A 17,765-nucleotide genomic window follows, 5' to 3' on the forward strand; every position below is an offset into this window, starting at 1 on the left:
TCCCTGAACCGTTCAGTTGCCATACTGACAATAATTGTTGTCATGGCTTGCAGCTTCCTATCAACCCCTCCCTTTGCCGTTGCCTCCAGAATTTGGTTAACATCTTCATCAAACTGCTTCCACAGTGAAGTCGTGTTAGCTGCAGGCCATTTGATCCACCTCCTGTTAGACTTCATGTTAGAAGGATTAGTTTGCAACACTTGGAGGTTCCGGGCACTATGGGGTGACTCCGAGCCTGGCACCTCCTTCGTCTCACCAGGTTGGACACCTGCGCGTTGTGCTGCTCCTGTCAAACACTTCATCCTCGCTTGGTGGATCTTCAAGCTGCGATCGTTCTTGCAGATTTTGCCACATGCACACTGCTTCTTCATCGCCGTTTGTTCATTGCCTGGGTCTGATGTCGTTGCGTCCATCCGACTGGGGTGCTCATCCTCCCCCCCTCTCGGGCACCCCTGGGGGTATCTCAATCTTGCTGTGAAATTTAAATTCAGTAGATTTAACAAATTGGCTATTTAAAAATAGTTCAGTTGTGCTGACCATTAAACAGAATTATTGTAAAAACCTACCTGGTTCATTGCTGTCCTTCAGTGGAGGAAATCTGCAGTCCTTACCCAGTCTTGTCTATGCAATTCTAGACAATAGATTCTTAACTGCTCTGAAATAGTTCAGCAAGTTATGATATTAGTTTTCAAGGGCAATTAAAATGGGCATTAAATGTTGGCCTAACTAGCAATGGCCTCTGCTTTAAAATCTTCCCATACCCATTTCAGATTAAAAGGCACCAAGTGCAGATCAAAACTATCTTACTATAAAAATTGCATAGGTCATTTTATTCACATCAAACAGATTAACAATGACCAAATATTGAGCAAGAGATGATTCAAAGTTTGGCTGGTACACTGCCACGAGATCCTCTCCTTGCCCCACATTCATGTGAAGTATCTGATAGGGCCCTGGGTTCACATCTTAGCACAATGCTGGCATATCCAACAGTGCAACAGTAAAAGATGCATAAGAGTAGGCTGCATTATCTTGGTTAAATCCTTCATGTTTGCCTGTGACATCTATTAAATTTCCCAGAGGATAATTGCTCTAAAGAATGATAACTTTATCTGACTACACGAGTCTCTAATCTGATTAGAGTTGGAATAGTTCACAATTAACCCTTCAACATTCAAGTTGAGAATACATCCTTCAGGGCACTTATTCTTTTGCATACTTTACCCTTTTCTGGAAAAACTTAATGACATTGAGGCACTTGTTCTTGGAGTACATTCAGCCTGCATAACTGGGAGTAGGCAGAGTTACCAGAGCTAGGAAACGATGATCAATGAAGCAGAAAAGAAAAATACCATACTTGGAGAAGTACAAACTTGAAATTGTGTGTGTGAGTACACAAATCACATTAGACACTCCAGTTCATACTGTGCAAGTGTAACATATCAAGTAATGACATGCCCAGTTTTAAGACATTATCCCTGCAGTTACCTCATTCTCAGAGAATCTCAGTTGAAACAGAAACCAGTGAGGTCATCAAATTATTTGACAAACCATACAAGGAACTATTAAATGTGCAGTCTGATCTCCGTATTGGGGTATAATAAGATTATATAGGCAAAGTGATTATTCTCACAAGCTGTAAAAATTATATAAATTACTTCATAATATAGCATTAAAATGTAAAACTTCAATCTTTTCAAGTTCCTCAACAAGGATGAAAGCATTATTTAGACCCACAGTCAAGACATCTGACTGCTACTTGTTTCAGATTGATACAAGTATTTCTTTCATTTGTATGATAACAGAATTACCTATCATACCTCACCCAAAAGATGAATTACTGCAACACATTAGCACTTCCTTTAATGCTTACAGACGTATGACCTGTTTATACTTTATAGTCGCCAAACAATTGGTACTAGAACGTACAATCATCACAGCAATATTTGATTCTGCGCTTCACACACCCTGGATTACAAATATTAAATATTAAAAATAGTTAAAATTAGTAACTATTAAAATTTTAAATTATAAATCATAAATAGAAAATAGAAAAATGGGAAGGTACTGTAAAAAAAAACCCAGAGGCAGGTCCGGATATTTGGAGGGTACGGCCCAGATCCCAGTCAGGATCCGTTCAGCAGTCTTATCACAGTTGGAAAGAAGCTGTTCCCAAATCTGGTCGTACGAGTCTTCAAGCTCCTGAGCCTTCTCCCGGAGGGAAGAGGGACGAAAAGTGTGTTGGCTGGGTGGGTCGTGTCCTTGATTATCCTGGCAGCACTGCTCCAATAGTGTGCGGTGTAAAGTGAGTCCACGGACGGAAGATTGGTTTGTGTGATGTGCTGCGCTGTGTTCACGATCTTCCGCAGCTTGTTTCAGTCTTGGACAGGACAACTTCCATACCAGGTTGTGATGCATCCTAGAAGAATGCTTTCTACGGTGCATCTATAAAAATTAGTGAGGGTTTTAGGGGACAGGCCAAAATCCTTCAGTTTTCTCAGGAAGTAAAGGCACTGGTGGACCTTCTTGGCAGTGGACTCTGCTTGGTTGGACCAAGTCAGGTCATTTGTGATATTATTATAAATTAGGAAACATGGGAAACCTCATATGATGTAACTTTCTGCATGCAATGATAATAAGCTTACATTTTTATTCCGATTGCCCATAAAATTTTAAGGTTCAAATGAATCATTTTGGGAAAATTAACTACATGTTGCATTTTATAATTACCTAATCACACTTACCTAATGGTCGCACTTGATTAAACAGTGGAATGAATTTGCCAAGAATGCAACATGTAATAACAATCTGCTTATGTCAGCTGGAATGATTCAGAATGAGCCAAGACAATAACAAAACATGAATAATTGAACCTTGCATGTAACCTTTATTTTGAGCCTGGATAGCTGAAGGCAAGGGTTCTTTAATTTAGCGGAGTAATTAAAGTTTTATAATGGCAAATAGCCAAGTTTGAAAGAATAAAGATCAAGGATTATAAAGCCTGAAATTACATAGATGGAAACTGCCAAACCTCCGAGGGGATTTGAGAACCTGTATGGTTTAAAAGATCTACTCTCCATACCAGAAGCCAAGATCTGGTGTAACAAGGGTGCAGGATGAAAACCATGCCAATGTCAGACATGGTTATATATTACTGAATATACATTTGGTGTATTGTAAGCAGTTTTGGGCCCCACATCTAAGAAAGGATGCCCTGGCATTGGAAAGGGTCCAGAGGAGGCTTACAAGAATGATCCTGGCCGGGAATGAAAGCAATAATGTACAAGTGTTTGATGGCTCTGGGGCTGGACTTGGAGCTTACAAGAATGAGGGGGATTGTATTAAAAATCTACCAAATATTGAAAGGTCTAGATAGAGTGGACGTGGAGATGTTTCTAATAGCGGAAAAGTCTAGGACCAGAGTGCACAGCCTCGGTAGGATGGCCATTTAGAACAGATGAGGAGGAATTCTTTAACCAGAGGAAGGTGAGTCGGTGGAAATAGTTGCCACACATTGCAGTGGAGGCCAAGCCATTGGGTATATTTAAAGCAGAGATTTATAGGTTCTTGATTAATAAGAGTGCCTTAGGTTATGGGAAGGTGGTAGGAAATGGGTTTGAGAGGGATAATAAATCAGCCATGATTGGATGGCCTAATTCTGCTACTATGTCTTGTGGTCTTATAGTCTTATTTTCATTTGTATTTCTTCGGTATGCTGCAGTCAAGAGTTCATTATAGGAATTCTAAGTTGTTCACTTTAGCACATACACCTGTCATAAGCTTTGAGGCAAAGTCACCTTCCATTTGGAAGCTATCCAAAACAATGATTTGAGCCAACACCACGCAACATAAATAGAACCATTCTCTAAAAGGACTGCAGCTTTGGACCATAAACTATTTCTTCCTTACTTGTAACTTTTTTCCTGAACACATACAAAGCACATTTTCTTTACAAGCCTTCCATTGTACCTTATCTAGGCAACCAGTTAACTGATAGAAAATGGCAATTTAAATCATGAGACGAGGTACAAGTTCTGAAGGGCTTTGTTCCGTAACAGTTCATTTCTCACCCCGCCCCCCAACCCCCCCAAAAGGTACCGCTTGACCTGGTGAGTTCCTCCAGCATTGAGTTTTACTTCAATCCTGAGGGTACCCAAAACCAAGGTTTTGCTAGGCTCCAAGTAACTCACCAAGATGGTAGACCTCCAATTACCTAGACTTGCCAAGTTAGAACCTGGAAATTATTACATTTATTACAGGATGCATTCTATTACTACACAGAAGTGCTGCTTAAGAGTCTGATGCTAGACCACTTAATATTGAGTTACATACACACTAATGTAAAGATTTATAACTGGAATAAATAGCATACTTGCTGCCTAAAGCTTAATCTTCAGAAATTAACTTAACATAAACCATAACTATCTCAAAAATATGAAAATCCAGACAAAAATTAAAATGAATAGAAGATATAGAATTTAAATACACATCTGTGGTGTACAATTTCCGAGGTATAAACAGCAAGTGACTTTCAACAAGATGTAAACATTTTTTTTCTATTTTATCTGTATAACAGGTGGTGAAATCATGTCATAATTACTCAGCATTTCATTGATGACATGAGAACTAGTTCATTTCCATGGCAGGCAAACCCAAGTTGTCACTAAAATCAATAATCCCTTGAAAGGAGGCTCCTTGACATCACATGCAGATGCTAAAAGTAAAATTTCTTCTTAGAAACAAAGTTCCATGAAAAAGATGTGGAACCAACAAATACCCATCTTTTACAGTTAAGTCATGTTAATACATTGGTACTGTTGCCAGAAATATAGTTTAGTTCATTTATTAAATGTTATATCTTCCCAAAGCAACAGCTCTCAAATAAAAGTACATCTAGTTTTGACTCTTAATCAGAATTTATCTTAAAAACTTTGCCCACCTGGACTTCTAAAATTAGGATTGATCTATATGTAAACTGAGAATTGGGAAATTTGAACAAGAGTAACAGGAGCGGTCAGGGCCTTCTGAGGTCTACACATCATTTCACGTGGCCACAACAGGTGTTTCACAGGTTTACTAAGATTTCCCTGGGTTTTTAATCTTCCTTTCTGTTAAAGCCAATATTCTTTGCTGCTTGCTGAACCTGCCTGCTAGCTTTGTTTCATTTATCAGGACACTTTGATTTGCTTGGCAAATTAACATTCTACAGCCTCCCTCCAGTTAAACAATATTGTGCATTTTCTATTCTTCCCAACATGCACCCACAAACTCCATTTTCCATTTCTTTTCATCCTCCAAGCCTATCGATATTCCTCTATATACTTTTCATCTTGCTTTCCCCCATCTTTGCGTTGAGACGTGAAGGAAAAGGCACATGCTAATAATGTAGATTGTAAACAGTTAAGCACTAGTATTGATCCACTTGTAATAACTTGCCCATCTGATGACATGGCACACTTAACACCCAACTCAGTCTGCAAGTAGCTAGCTAATCCTCTTCCCTACTAATTTTGTCAACCAACAATATATGCAGTTCAGTATTATGGTACTTATCAAATACCTCCATATTTAACATAATTGAACAAAAAGTGAACAATAGAGTTTAAGTATCAACTTTATTACCATTCAGGTTTCATTGTAGAATGCTGTACATTTTAAATACACACAGCACTGTATTTTACATAAGCTTTCCTCCTTTAACAGATTAGCTCTGATATGCATTTTACTTAGATTGTAACCAATTATTATTCAAGAAACAGAACAATCCTACACCTTCTGTAAGGGCATTTTGCCAGTTCAGAAATAAGGACACGTGATAAAATTACGTCAAACGATCCATTTTTAGTTTGTGAGCAATTACTACAAGTCAGGTTCCCAATCATGATCAATGTGTTTTATATGATTAAGCTTAAATTTCAAACCGTTCAGTTAACAAATTTCTTTATAAAATCCCATTAAATGTATGCTTGAAAGAACCACCATGTCAATGCAATGCATCAGCTGACAGAAAACATTATGCATGGACTTACAAACAGTGACATAGCTTTTTATTTGTCATAACATAGCTTAACAAACACTTAAGGCCCAGGACTTAATCAGACAGCATTCACAACTTGGTCCTTTAAGCAACCTACCACAAAATGCAATCATGTGCATAGATTTTCTAGCATTCAAAATATTTCCTGTAATATTAGTCATGCTGCCACAGGTTTTATTTTAAATATATACACACATTAGACAAACCTTAAAATAATCAGCATATAAAAATTTAAGGGGGCATAAGGTAATTGTTTTCTGCACAGAGCTTTCAGTGCAGGTTGGCATGGATCTTGGCGTTTTCTTTAAACAAACCATAAACACCTGATGTGGGCATTTTGCAGATGTTTTCCGAATACTATTAGCTTTTGTACTTCATAGAATCTCACTTGCCTACTGAAACTGTATGCAGGCTTCAATACTTAACACATTAGGAGAATAAAACTGTCAGTCAGATTTAGATCTTTGGTTAAAATTATGACTAATGCCAACTAACTTAGTCCATTCAGATTATCTACAAACATTTCATTACTTTCTAACATTTTCCAAAGCAAATCATATTGGTAATAAAATTAATTTGCAGCAGAGGAATATCAACGAATTTAAGATTTGCAAGCAGCATTTTTGGCAGAAGTCCGAAGAACTGTATATTAAGACTTGATTTGAATTGTTCTTCCCACATTAATGTGAAAATTCAGATACCTTTAGTGGTCATGGTTTAACTCTGCACAGTATGGCCAAATCAAAGTCCCAAGACAAAATTCATTATAGCTTTTAATTAATACAAAATTAAAAAAAAGTATTTTGTCTAAGTTACATTGGAAACAAGTGCAGCACAAAAATTACATTTAACTGCACAAGGAACTACAAATTTAGCACAACTTTAATTAGTTTAAAAAAGATTAAAAACACGATGTTGGGCACAGTGCAAACTTCAAGTTAAACGTATTTCCTGTCCTGGAGATTTTAGTTTAACATTTTTGCATATCAAGATAGTTTGGTGCAATTCACGAGACCTCTGGGGAAAAAAAAAGTTAAAATGATGTTTGTGGATAAAAGTTATGTCAAACTACATTTATTACTAACAGTTTAGGAGTTAAATTCCAGTCTTTTCCCTTCTACCCAGACAGTAAATGTATGAATGCCTTGACCTAGGCTTGGCAACTTGCCCAATACACTGTAGTGGATCTTCCATAGGATGAAATACAGCACCAGGCAGACAGGCTCCAGATTACTGTTAATATGCATCTTTTTCAACTCGCTTCTTGCGAACTGTATTAAAAGCAGAAACAAAAACATGTCTGTAGAGGCTTAAAATAGTCAAACTTTTAAACAGACACTACAAAGTTTTGGAAACTTTGAATTTCTCTGGTCCACTAAGTATTAGAACATGCATTCAAACATCATCCAGACTCAGAAATTTTGAATGATAAGAAATAGGTAAAGCAGTGAAGTTAAGATGGCGTAAAAAAGACACGATATCAGTTAGTGCAATGCCAGAAAACGTGATTAGTTCAGCAATTCCAGTTTCTCCGTGCTCACACTTAATACCATTTGAAACTTCATGGCCGAACAGCTGGAAAGGTGCCTGAGTATAATTAACTCATATCCCAGAGAGGAGAACCAAGATGACAGCAACTATCAGGAACAAAAATAATTTAGCATGTAAGCGTGAATTTTTGAAGTGTGATTTCAAGGGGAAATCTCAGTTACATATACACCATTAGTTCATATGAAATGTTTTCAGGAAAATTACATTGTAGAAAATAGAAATGTAAAAGAATAATTTCATAGGTACATTATAATAGCAAAGATTCCTCCCAATGAAAGAAACAGAACTAATGAAACTCTAAAGGATCTTCAATTTTATATTTAAGGCCAAATGAACTTCACTCAACTTGGTATGTCAAGAAAGCTTCCATGATGAATTGTGCTAGAGGTTTACATTGTCACTATGCAGGAAATAACCGCACCATGCTATTTTAGTTGTGTATTTGGCTTCTTTTATTTTGGCTGTTTGGGTTAGCTGTGATTGTATAAAACACGGTCCCAACTGTTACTGACGAGATAAGCTTGAGACCCGAATTTCTGTCATGGGATCTGTTCAATTCATTCTCACATATGGATATGCCTGGAAATACCAAGATGCCCCATGTCAAATGAGGTGTCAATATGTTCTTACATTTCAAGATTACATATTGGCCAACTACTGTAATGTATTTGAGTCAATGGACTGACCTAGTGATATGACAGAACATGACCAAAATGCAAAAAAAAAAATACAAATAATCGCAGGGATGGACAAAACAGCAATGGTGGGTGTTTACTTCAAATGAAAGATGTACAATATCTGAAAAAGTGCAGGTAATTCCAAAATCTGACAGCCCGTCCCATTCCCTCATATTCTGAAGCTACTAATTTCAGTTAGAACTACACCAATTCTGAATATCCATGTCAATAATAGCAAGCACAAGTCTGTACACAGGTGTGAAGTCAGTACCCAATCTCATCATTTGACATAACACAGCAAGGATGACTGAACAGAAATTCAACTTTTATTTCCTCTGCTCCATTTGAGATCAGCTGATGCCAGCCAACCTACTGGATATAGCTGGGTTTTAGGAGAGCCTTGTCATTTCAAGTCAAGTCAAGTTTATTGTCATTTCGACCATAAACTGCTGGTACAGTACACAGTAAAAACGAAACAACGTTCCTCCAGGACTATGGTGCTACATGAAACAACACAAAACTACACTAGACTATGTGAGACAGCACAAGGCTACACTAGACCATGTAAAACAACATAAAAACTGCGCTAGACTACAGACCTGCACAGGACTACATGACGTGCATAAAAACAGTGCAGCAGTAAATAAACAAGACAATAGGGACAGTAGACGGCAAATTACAATAGAATAATAAATGATGTAGCTGTCAGTCTAAACTGAGTATTGAGGAGTCTGACGGCTTGGGGGAAGAAACTGTTGCACACAGTCTGGTTGTGAGAGCCCCAATGCTTCGGTACCTTTTGCTGGATGTCAGGAGGGAGAAGAGTTTGTGTGAGGGACGTGTAGGGTCCTTCACGATACTATACGGATACAGCGTGTGGTATAAATGTCTGTAATAGCGGGAAGAGACCCCCCCGCCCCCCGATGATCTTCTCAGCTGACCTCACTATCCGCTGTAGGGTCTTGTGATCTGAGACGGTGCAATTCCCGAACCAGGCAGTGATGCAGCTGCTCAGGATGCTCTCGATACACCCTCTGTAGATTGTGGTGAGGATGAGAGGTGGGAGATGGACTTTTCTCAGCCTTCGCAGAAAGTAGAGATGCTGCTGGGCTTGCTTGGCTATGGAGCTTGTGTTGAGGGACCAGGTGAACACCAAGAAATTTGGTGCTTTTAACGATCTCAACGGAGGAGCCGCCAATGTTCAGCAGAGAGTGGTCACTCCATGCTCTCCTGAAGTCAACAACCATCTCTTTTGTTTTGTTCACATTCAGAGACAGGTTGTTGGCTCTGCACCAGTCTGTTAGCTGCTGCACCTCCTCTCTGTATGCTGACTTGTCGTTCTTACTGATGAGACCCACCATGGTCATGTCATCGGCAAACTCGATGATGTGATTCTAGCTGTGTATTGTTGCACAGTCGTGGGTCAGCAGAGTGAACAGCAGTGGACTGAGCACACAGCCCTGGGGGGCCCCCGTGTTCAGTGTGATAGTGTTGGAGATGCTGGTCTCGATCTGGACTGACTGAGGTCTCCCAGTCAGGAAGCCTAGGATCCTTTTGCAGAGGGAGGTGTTCAGGCCCAGCAGTTTCAGCTTTCCAATCAGGTACTGAGGAATGATTGTGTTGAATGCTGAACTGAACTCTACGAACAGTATTCAAACGTATGTGTCTTTTTTTGTCCAGGTGGGTGAGGACCAGGTGGAAGGTGGTGGCGATGGCGTCGCCTATTGAGCACTTGGTACGATACGCAAACTGCAGGGGGTCCAGTGAGGAGGGCAGCAGGGTCATCTGAATTCCATTCTGACATTGCTGGAACAATACTTACTGATGACCATCAAGTCTGCCTTATATTTTTAATATACTTGGGTCAAAGTTAGACAAATCAGTCAAACTTGAATTGGTCTCATTTCCCCTGCAGTTATACACTTTGTTACGTACCCCGTAACTGGGTTGCCAAACCAGCAGAAATGGATCACTCGGTTGGAGTCTGGATTACTAGAACTAAGAAAGTTTTATTAAAGAAACAAGCAACATAGTACTCTAATCAAAAGGATAATGAATGCAACAGTTCAGCAATGATAAACATACATGTACACAGAATTAAGATAACAGGATCAATCAAGCTCTATCGTTGTCTAGGGGTAAATGACCAGTTTCAAAGTGACGCAAAGTTCAGTTCAATTTAGTTCAGTTCAGTTCGCAGTAATCGCTGCCGTGGCGATGGACAGTGGGGGAGAAGGAAAGAGAGAGCAAAACGAATGAATATTCAAAGCTTCCACACAGACCTTCGCAGTCAGCTTTCGGGCGAGTCCTTTGTGATGTCATCTGAGGTCACCGACCGTGACCCCTCCGTTTCCAGATACGATCGTTTCCCTGCGGTGAACTTGGCACCCAGGCAAGGGTGGACACACACCAGGTTCACGCCGATCGTGCCTTTCCACCCTGTGTGCTTATGGCCCGGTACTTGCCACCGACTTGTGAGAGATAAACCGCTTCCAGGGTCTTGTTACCTCGGGTGTCGTGTGTGTCCTGCCTTAGCAAACCTGTCCCTTTTTATCCCCCTGCTGGGGTATCGCCTGTCCATCACTTCAAACAGTTCAGGGTTCAAAGGGGGAGCTGATCTTGACAGCTCTCCTTCCTTCATTAACATCTCCAAATGCTGCTCCATTGTTTTCCTTATCTCTCTCTCTCCTGAAGACAGGTGGCAGACCAACTGCTGATTCCACTGGTGCCAGCCCAGCACAGCTACATCTTTATCTATGTGTATTCTTGCCACAACTTTAAAAGAGAAGAATGACTGAACACAAATCCTATTCTTCTCCTCCTGGTACACAACCTTCAACATACACCAAAGTTTAAAAAAAACAAATACTCAGCTGGCATGGTAGTGTGAAGAAAAGTAACATTCATATTTCATATTGATGAAAAATTCATCTCAGATTTTGTAACAGCCAAAGATTATTTCCAATATTTTGCTTTCATTTCACATTCCCAGCATTTGCAGCACTTAGCTTTTATCACTTGAGATGAATGATCATTTCGGCAAGAATCCAGAGGATTCCCAGCTTTGGATTTGAAATATTAACCATTTCTTTCCACATATACAACCTGACCTGCTAAGTTTCCAGCATTCTGCTTTTAAATTAGAAGATGACAGCAGACCCTAGAATTATATCCCAACATGTACCATAAAGGTCGTTGGCTGCAGTTTACCATCCATGCAGGACTTGTACTGTATGAGTACAGGACAAGGAAGTGGGCAGGAAATATTGTTGACACTACAGAATCAGCAAACTACCTTTTCCAGAAGCTCCCTTCTGGAAAGCACTATTGGGCTACTAAAGCAAAAACTTCAAAGTTCAAAGTATGTACACTCTACACAACCTTGAGACTTGTCTTCTTGCAGGCAGCCACAAAGAAACACAGAACCCATTTAAAAAAAAGCTGTCAAACACGCAATGTGTGAAGGAGAACAAAATTTGGCAAACATAAAACAAATAACACAAAACATGAACCACAGAGTCCCCAGAAGTGAGCCTACAGCCATGGAGATGAGAGGTGGTGGTGCAGGAACCCAGTGGCTACAGGACATAGCCACAGGGCCATTTCAGCACTGAGGTGAATGACAATAGTTGCAGGCCACAGCTGCAGTCAGTTCAGCACTGAAGTAAACCTCTGGGAGTAAAGAACTGAACAATGGTTTGTCCTTTGCCCTCAGCCTTGATCAAGTTACGCAAATAATCAAAGTAAAGAAAAACACATGGAACATGAATTGCAGAGCCCATTCAGTGCTGAGGTGTGTGAAGCCCATCCGATAGCTACAGGGCCAACAGCTGCTCCCAAACCTGGGGGCAAGGGACCCAAGATCCCTACATCTCCCACCCAATAGCAGTAGTGAGGAGAAAGGAGGACCAAACAAATACAGGCAGACGACGCTGAACATCTGTTTACTGCTCTTATTCTCGATGATTTAAATCTTGTTCAATGTTTTAAATGGGACAGAATAATGGAGATGGCTATGGGTTTGTCTTCCAGCATCAGGCCCCGACACAGTGTCCACCCCGGCCGTACCTATACTCTTGGGAGTTTAGTTTGGTTGAATCCACCAGGGGACTGCAAAAGCGCTAGATTGTTTAGTCAATTCAAAAGAACATGCTTAAAAGGGAAATTACAAACTGCAGTGATCACAGTTCAGAAATATATCTACAAGATTATCTAGCAGTTTTGTAAGCTGTTTTCAAAACATCACTGTTGGTCGCTGGTTCCATCTTAAAAGTTTCTTCCCTCCAGACTGTTTGTGATCAACATTCTAGTCATCCCATCCCCACTCCTCTACCCCAGTCACTGCAACGTAAACATACTAAACTACTTTTTGATAGTGCTGTTTACACTGAATACACGCTGGTATGAATGCACATTTTATTCCACATCCTACATAACTTGACGTTTATTTTCTTCTTTGATTGTCGAAACTTTTTATTGCATGTAATGCCAATGCAACACAAATTAAATGTATATGCCAAATAAAGTTGATCCAAAATTAATAAGTACTGGCAGTTTAGAGTAGAGAAACAGAAAATTCCCTTCAGGAATCAGTCTACTATGATATAATCAAAGGTGACTGTCGTGCTTACTTACCTAAATCATTGTTTTTAGTTATGGCTGCCGCTGCTCTTGACCGTGGTCCTTGTTGCATAAACTGATACCCAAATTTCAAGATTGAGGTGTTTGTTTCCAACATTTCTGCTATTTCCATTTCAACCGTTGCACCTAGTTGCTGGCGCTGTGAGTAGAAAGACATCTGATGAAAGTTGTTCACTATGCCACTCCTCTACTGCTGTAATGTGATAATTTTAGGGTTCAAGTAAGCTGACGGGAAGATTTAAGAGAGGAAACTGAAGACTTGGAAATACATTTGAAGTACTTCAGACATGGTATTGTACATTATTCATACACAAGTTAGCAATAGTTTTTCTATATTGTAACCATAGGACATTTTTTGATACATAAAACATTCAAACTCATTCAATTTCTATCTTAAAACTACAAAATTATGACAATGTACTGCATACCTTTGCAATTCCTCATACAATAAAATCTTGAAAGGGTTCACTGAGGAAGATGGTGATGCAAAGTTTATTTCTTGGCAGAAAGCATAATTAAAACCAAAACAAAGTTAAATGTGTACGAAATGTAACCAACGAAGGGTATTATTGTTTTGGCTTTAAAACAGTATTTTGGGCTACTTCAGTTAAGATCCAAGAGGAATCATGCAACACTGTTTTTACTTCAGTGTATTAAAGATGTGAAGCAGCTCACCTGATTATCAATCTTGATCTCCATTAAGGTTTCATTTTCTTTCAGTGCATCTATGATTGCCTGTATACCAGCACCAGTAATGAAGTTTGACTCAATATTTAAACTTCGTAGTGTTGTATTTACTCGGAGCATATCTGCTAAGGCCTTTCCAAAACAAAGTTTGATTAAGTGCCATAAAACAAAGTCTCAAAAATAAAGATTTCAATTCTAGTGCATAGGAAATACAGATCCCTTTGATTTAGGGATCAAGCATCAACCCAAGGTTTAGCATGCTCTTATTTGGATATCATTCTTTATTTTCCAAGTAAAATGAGAAATTTCAGTTTCCCAAATAATACTCCATTTGCCAAACATTCGCCCAATTCAATCTGCATCTCTTCATAACATTCTTCATACATATTTGTATCATTAGCAAATTAAGCATCTATACAATCGACGCATTTATATACATTGGAAAAATGAAGCCCCAACAGATTCCTTTGGCACCCCTATTGTGTCTCACCAATGAGAAAAGGCCCTCTATTCTGACCGTTTCCCATCAGCCAATCAAACTTATCCAAGTTATGCTAAAATGGTGCTTTCTATATTGTGAATATTAATGCTGCATTATGACCTTTGACACCATATTTTCTAGAAAGTCAAGTACTTCCATATTGACCAGGTCAATCTATACACAGCAGGCACCACTTGCTTAAAATGTCAAACTCCAGGCAAGCACATTTCTCATTTCACAAAAATCACATTGACTTTGCTTGATTGACTTGAATGTGTAAGTGTTCTGCTACAATGTCTCTGATGGCTTCTGACATTTTCCCTGCAATACAGATAAAGCTCTTTCTTAATTCAATGCCCATCACTACAATAAACCTTCCCTAAATTGGCTCCTTCATCATGAATTACAAACTGTATGCATTAATTCAGATGCAGTCCAGCAGCAGCCTGCAAAGTTGCATCAAAAGTTACCAACTCTTGTAATCCACACATCTTGCAACAGAAAAAAAAACAGTCCAATAGTTTTCTTAATTCCTTTTGCACCTGTGTGCCAATCCTTAGTTGTTTTTTTTGGGACCATGATTTTCAGTTCCCTTTTTATTGCAACATTCTGAAGTCCGACTCAAATGAAATCATTTGTACTATCCTTCCACTGGGCTCTTATTCCAACAGCCAGTTTCCTGTTTGTATTCAACACTCAGTCTCAATAATTCAGACCAAGAGAATACTGATACTACACTGCAGTTTTCTTAAAAGAACCCACTATCTCTGGAGTGTCTAAGAAAAATTGTTAAAAACAGATCAACTGCTGATATTTTAGCGTAAAATATTCAACTAAAATCTTTTTAAAATTATTACAGTTGCCTTAGTTTTGACCAGCTGTGGCTGTTAGCAGGCCAATAAAAAGTTGATAATACAGCATTGCTGAGTGTAGGCAACAATACACTGCCAAGATTTTATATTGTCATCTAGATTTTCACATTAATCCACCATTATAATAAATACTTCTTGTGAATATGCAACTACACAAAAATAAAACTTACAAAAGCAATGGGATCATTACTCCGAGTAGCTGCCAAGCTAAACTTCTTCAGATGAGAATTTTTTTTCAAAGCTTCCGCAAAATCCTTTAACGTTGGAATTGGAATATTCTAGAGGACAAATTCAAATAATTGATGAGATTTACCTTGTTTCTCTGACCTCACTGGTTGTTGTCAACAAGTCAGATTGATGGCCAACTGGCCCAGTTTCAAATACCTTAACTATATTTACCAGCTGTGCCCATGTTGAAAATCTGCTGAAAGCCCTAGCAATTTATTAGGCCATGATGCAATCCATTAGGATGCTCTTCGCTGTGCATCTAGATACGTTTGTCAAAGTTTTTGATGACATGCCAAATCTACACAAACTTCTAAGAAAGTGGAGATGCTGTTGTGCTTTCTTTATGATGACATTGATGGGCTGGTTCCAGCACAGATCCCCTGATATGTAAATGTCAAGGAATTTAAAGCTGCTGACTCTCTCCATCTCCGTCACAATCATTGGCTCATGAACTTACAGTTGCTTCCTCCTGTAGTCAATAATCAGCTTTGCTTTTGCTGACACTGAGTGCTGTGGCACCACAACCACATTTTCAACATCTTCCCTAAATGCCAATACACCATCACCTTTGATTCAGCCAACCACGGTAATCTTATCGGCAAAGTTAAATATGACATTGGAGTGATATTTAACTATAGGTATAGAGTAGGGCAGGAAGCTAAGCTCACAGCCCCATGCTGATGGTGAGTGTGGAGATGTTACCAATTGTACTGACTGGGTGGGACAGCAAGGAAACTGAGGATCCAGTTGCACAAAGAGGTACCAAGGCCAAAGTCTAGTGATGAATTGAGGGGATGATTGTGTTAAATACTGAATATGGAATTCCTCATAGCTTTTACAAGCCTCCGACTTAGCTGATGTTATGCTCTGGTTGTTGAAAAAGAACTGCCAGCCCTCTTTCCTTTCACCTAGTAACTTTGACTGGCCAAACCACAAATACAATTGTTGAAAGAGCTGGCATTTGAAACATCTTTTCCTCTTAGATAGTGAAGGTAAAAATAATTTTTTTTTGTTCACTGAATGAATTTAATAATTTACGTAGTACTGCAGTTTCAAGGCATCATGAGCTGCACCTGACACTGATCATTTCAGTACCTGAACATTGTACCTCTTGTGCAGGCAGGTAGCTGGGACAGCTACTTAAAACATTGAGAGTTGCTTCTGCTTTTGAACATTGCCTTAGTCCGATAGCAGTTTGTGGTGCCAAATGTGTTCTGGTGCTTTTTGTTTTAAAATATATCGCCATGTTGATTGAAAGGATGGGTTTGTAGGTTTGACAGGCTGAGCCAGCATTTAATGGCCTATCCCTTATGAAGATGGTGGTGTTGAGCTGACTTTTTGAACTGCTGTGGTTCTGGGGTCTCAATATATCCATGATGCTGTAGTGGGGGGGTGGGAGTTCCAGGAATCTTCCTGTCAGTGGCATTCTCAACTTTGGCTGGTAGAGGCTGTGGGGTTAGAATGCAAAATCTGAGGAGCCTTGGTGAGTTGTTGCAATGCATCCTGCAGCTGGTACAAATTGCTGCTCCCGTTCGCTGGTGCTGGAGTGAATGATTGTGGATGGATGTAAGTATGCCCCAAGCAGGCTGCTACATCCTGTATGGTGTCAAGCTTCTTGAGTTTTGAAGCTGTACTCAACCAAAGGGGGAGGGGTATTGTGGGAAAGTACTTCATCACACTCCTGGCTTGAGCTTTCCAGATGGTGGAGAGGCTTTGGGGAGGCAACTGATTCTCTATTCCTGGAGCCACGTTGTGTATATGACTACTCCAATTCAGTAACTAATCAATGTTAACCTCCTGGACAGAGAGTGGGGGATTCAGTGATGGTAATGCCATGGAATGTCAGTAAGTGACAGATTTTCTCTTGTTCAATGTAGTCAGTGACTAAGGGGCTGCACAGTAATAGAGCAGTCAGCGTAATACTTTACATCACCAGCGACCCAGGCTTATTTCCCACTGTTGTCTGTAAGGAGTAGGCGTATTCTCCATGTGACTCTGTGGGTTTCCTTTGGATGCTCCAGTCTCCTCCCACATTCCAAAGGCAAACGAGTGAGGGTTGGTAAGTTGTTGGCATGCTATGTTGGTATCAGAACCATGGCGACACTTGTGGGCTGCCCTTGATGCAAGCATCACAGTTCAGTATGTGTTTCAATCTACATGACAAATAAAACTATCTGGACTTAAATCTATCTGGCACTTGTGCAGCATGTATATTACCTGCAATCTATCAGCCCAGGCCTGGATATTATCCAGGTCTTGCTGCAGCTGTTTCAATAGTTGAGACATTCAGCACCATTCATGACTGTGTAGTCAAAGATATTTCTGATCTAGCAAATGAAGGTCATTAATGACATTCATGAAGATGGTTGGGTCTAGAATACTACCATCAGGAAATCCTACAGAAGTGTCCTTCTACACTGAGTAATCATGAACCAGGTAGGTCAACAAGGACACCAGGAAATCTGCAGATGCTGGAAATTCAAACACCACACAAAGTTGCTGGTGAATGCAGCAGGTTAGGCAGCATCTCTAGGAAGAGGTACAGTCGATGTTTTGGGCCGAGACCCTTCGTCGATATTACTTCCCACTAA

General features: G+C 39.7%; 1 protein-coding gene across 2 annotated transcripts in view; it reads right to left on the bottom strand.

The window, feature by feature from the left end:
* Window positions 1-5,601: 5,601 nt before the first annotated feature.
* tmod2 (tropomodulin 2) overlaps window positions 5,602-17,765 on the bottom strand; it is a 69,525-nt gene continuing 57,361 nt past the window's right edge. For both annotated transcript variants that reach the window (XM_072278202.1, XM_072278201.1), the window contains 4 exons: window positions 15,117-15,224; window positions 13,582-13,725; window positions 12,901-13,045; window positions 5,602-7,308 (listed from right to left, as the gene is read on the bottom strand). In XM_072278202.1, coding sequence (XP_072134303.1) covers window positions 7,274-7,308; window positions 12,901-13,045; window positions 13,582-13,725; window positions 15,117-15,224 — 432 coding nt within the window. In that variant the 3' untranslated portion in view covers window positions 5,602-7,273. The remainder of the gene's footprint in view (window positions 7,309-12,900; window positions 13,046-13,581; window positions 13,726-15,116; window positions 15,225-17,765) is intronic.

The sequence above is a fragment of the Mobula birostris genome, chromosome 14 (assembly GCF_030028105.1).
Source record: "Mobula birostris isolate sMobBir1 chromosome 14, sMobBir1.hap1, whole genome shotgun sequence".
Taxonomy (NCBI): Eukaryota; Metazoa; Chordata; class Chondrichthyes; order Myliobatiformes; family Myliobatidae; genus Mobula; species Mobula birostris.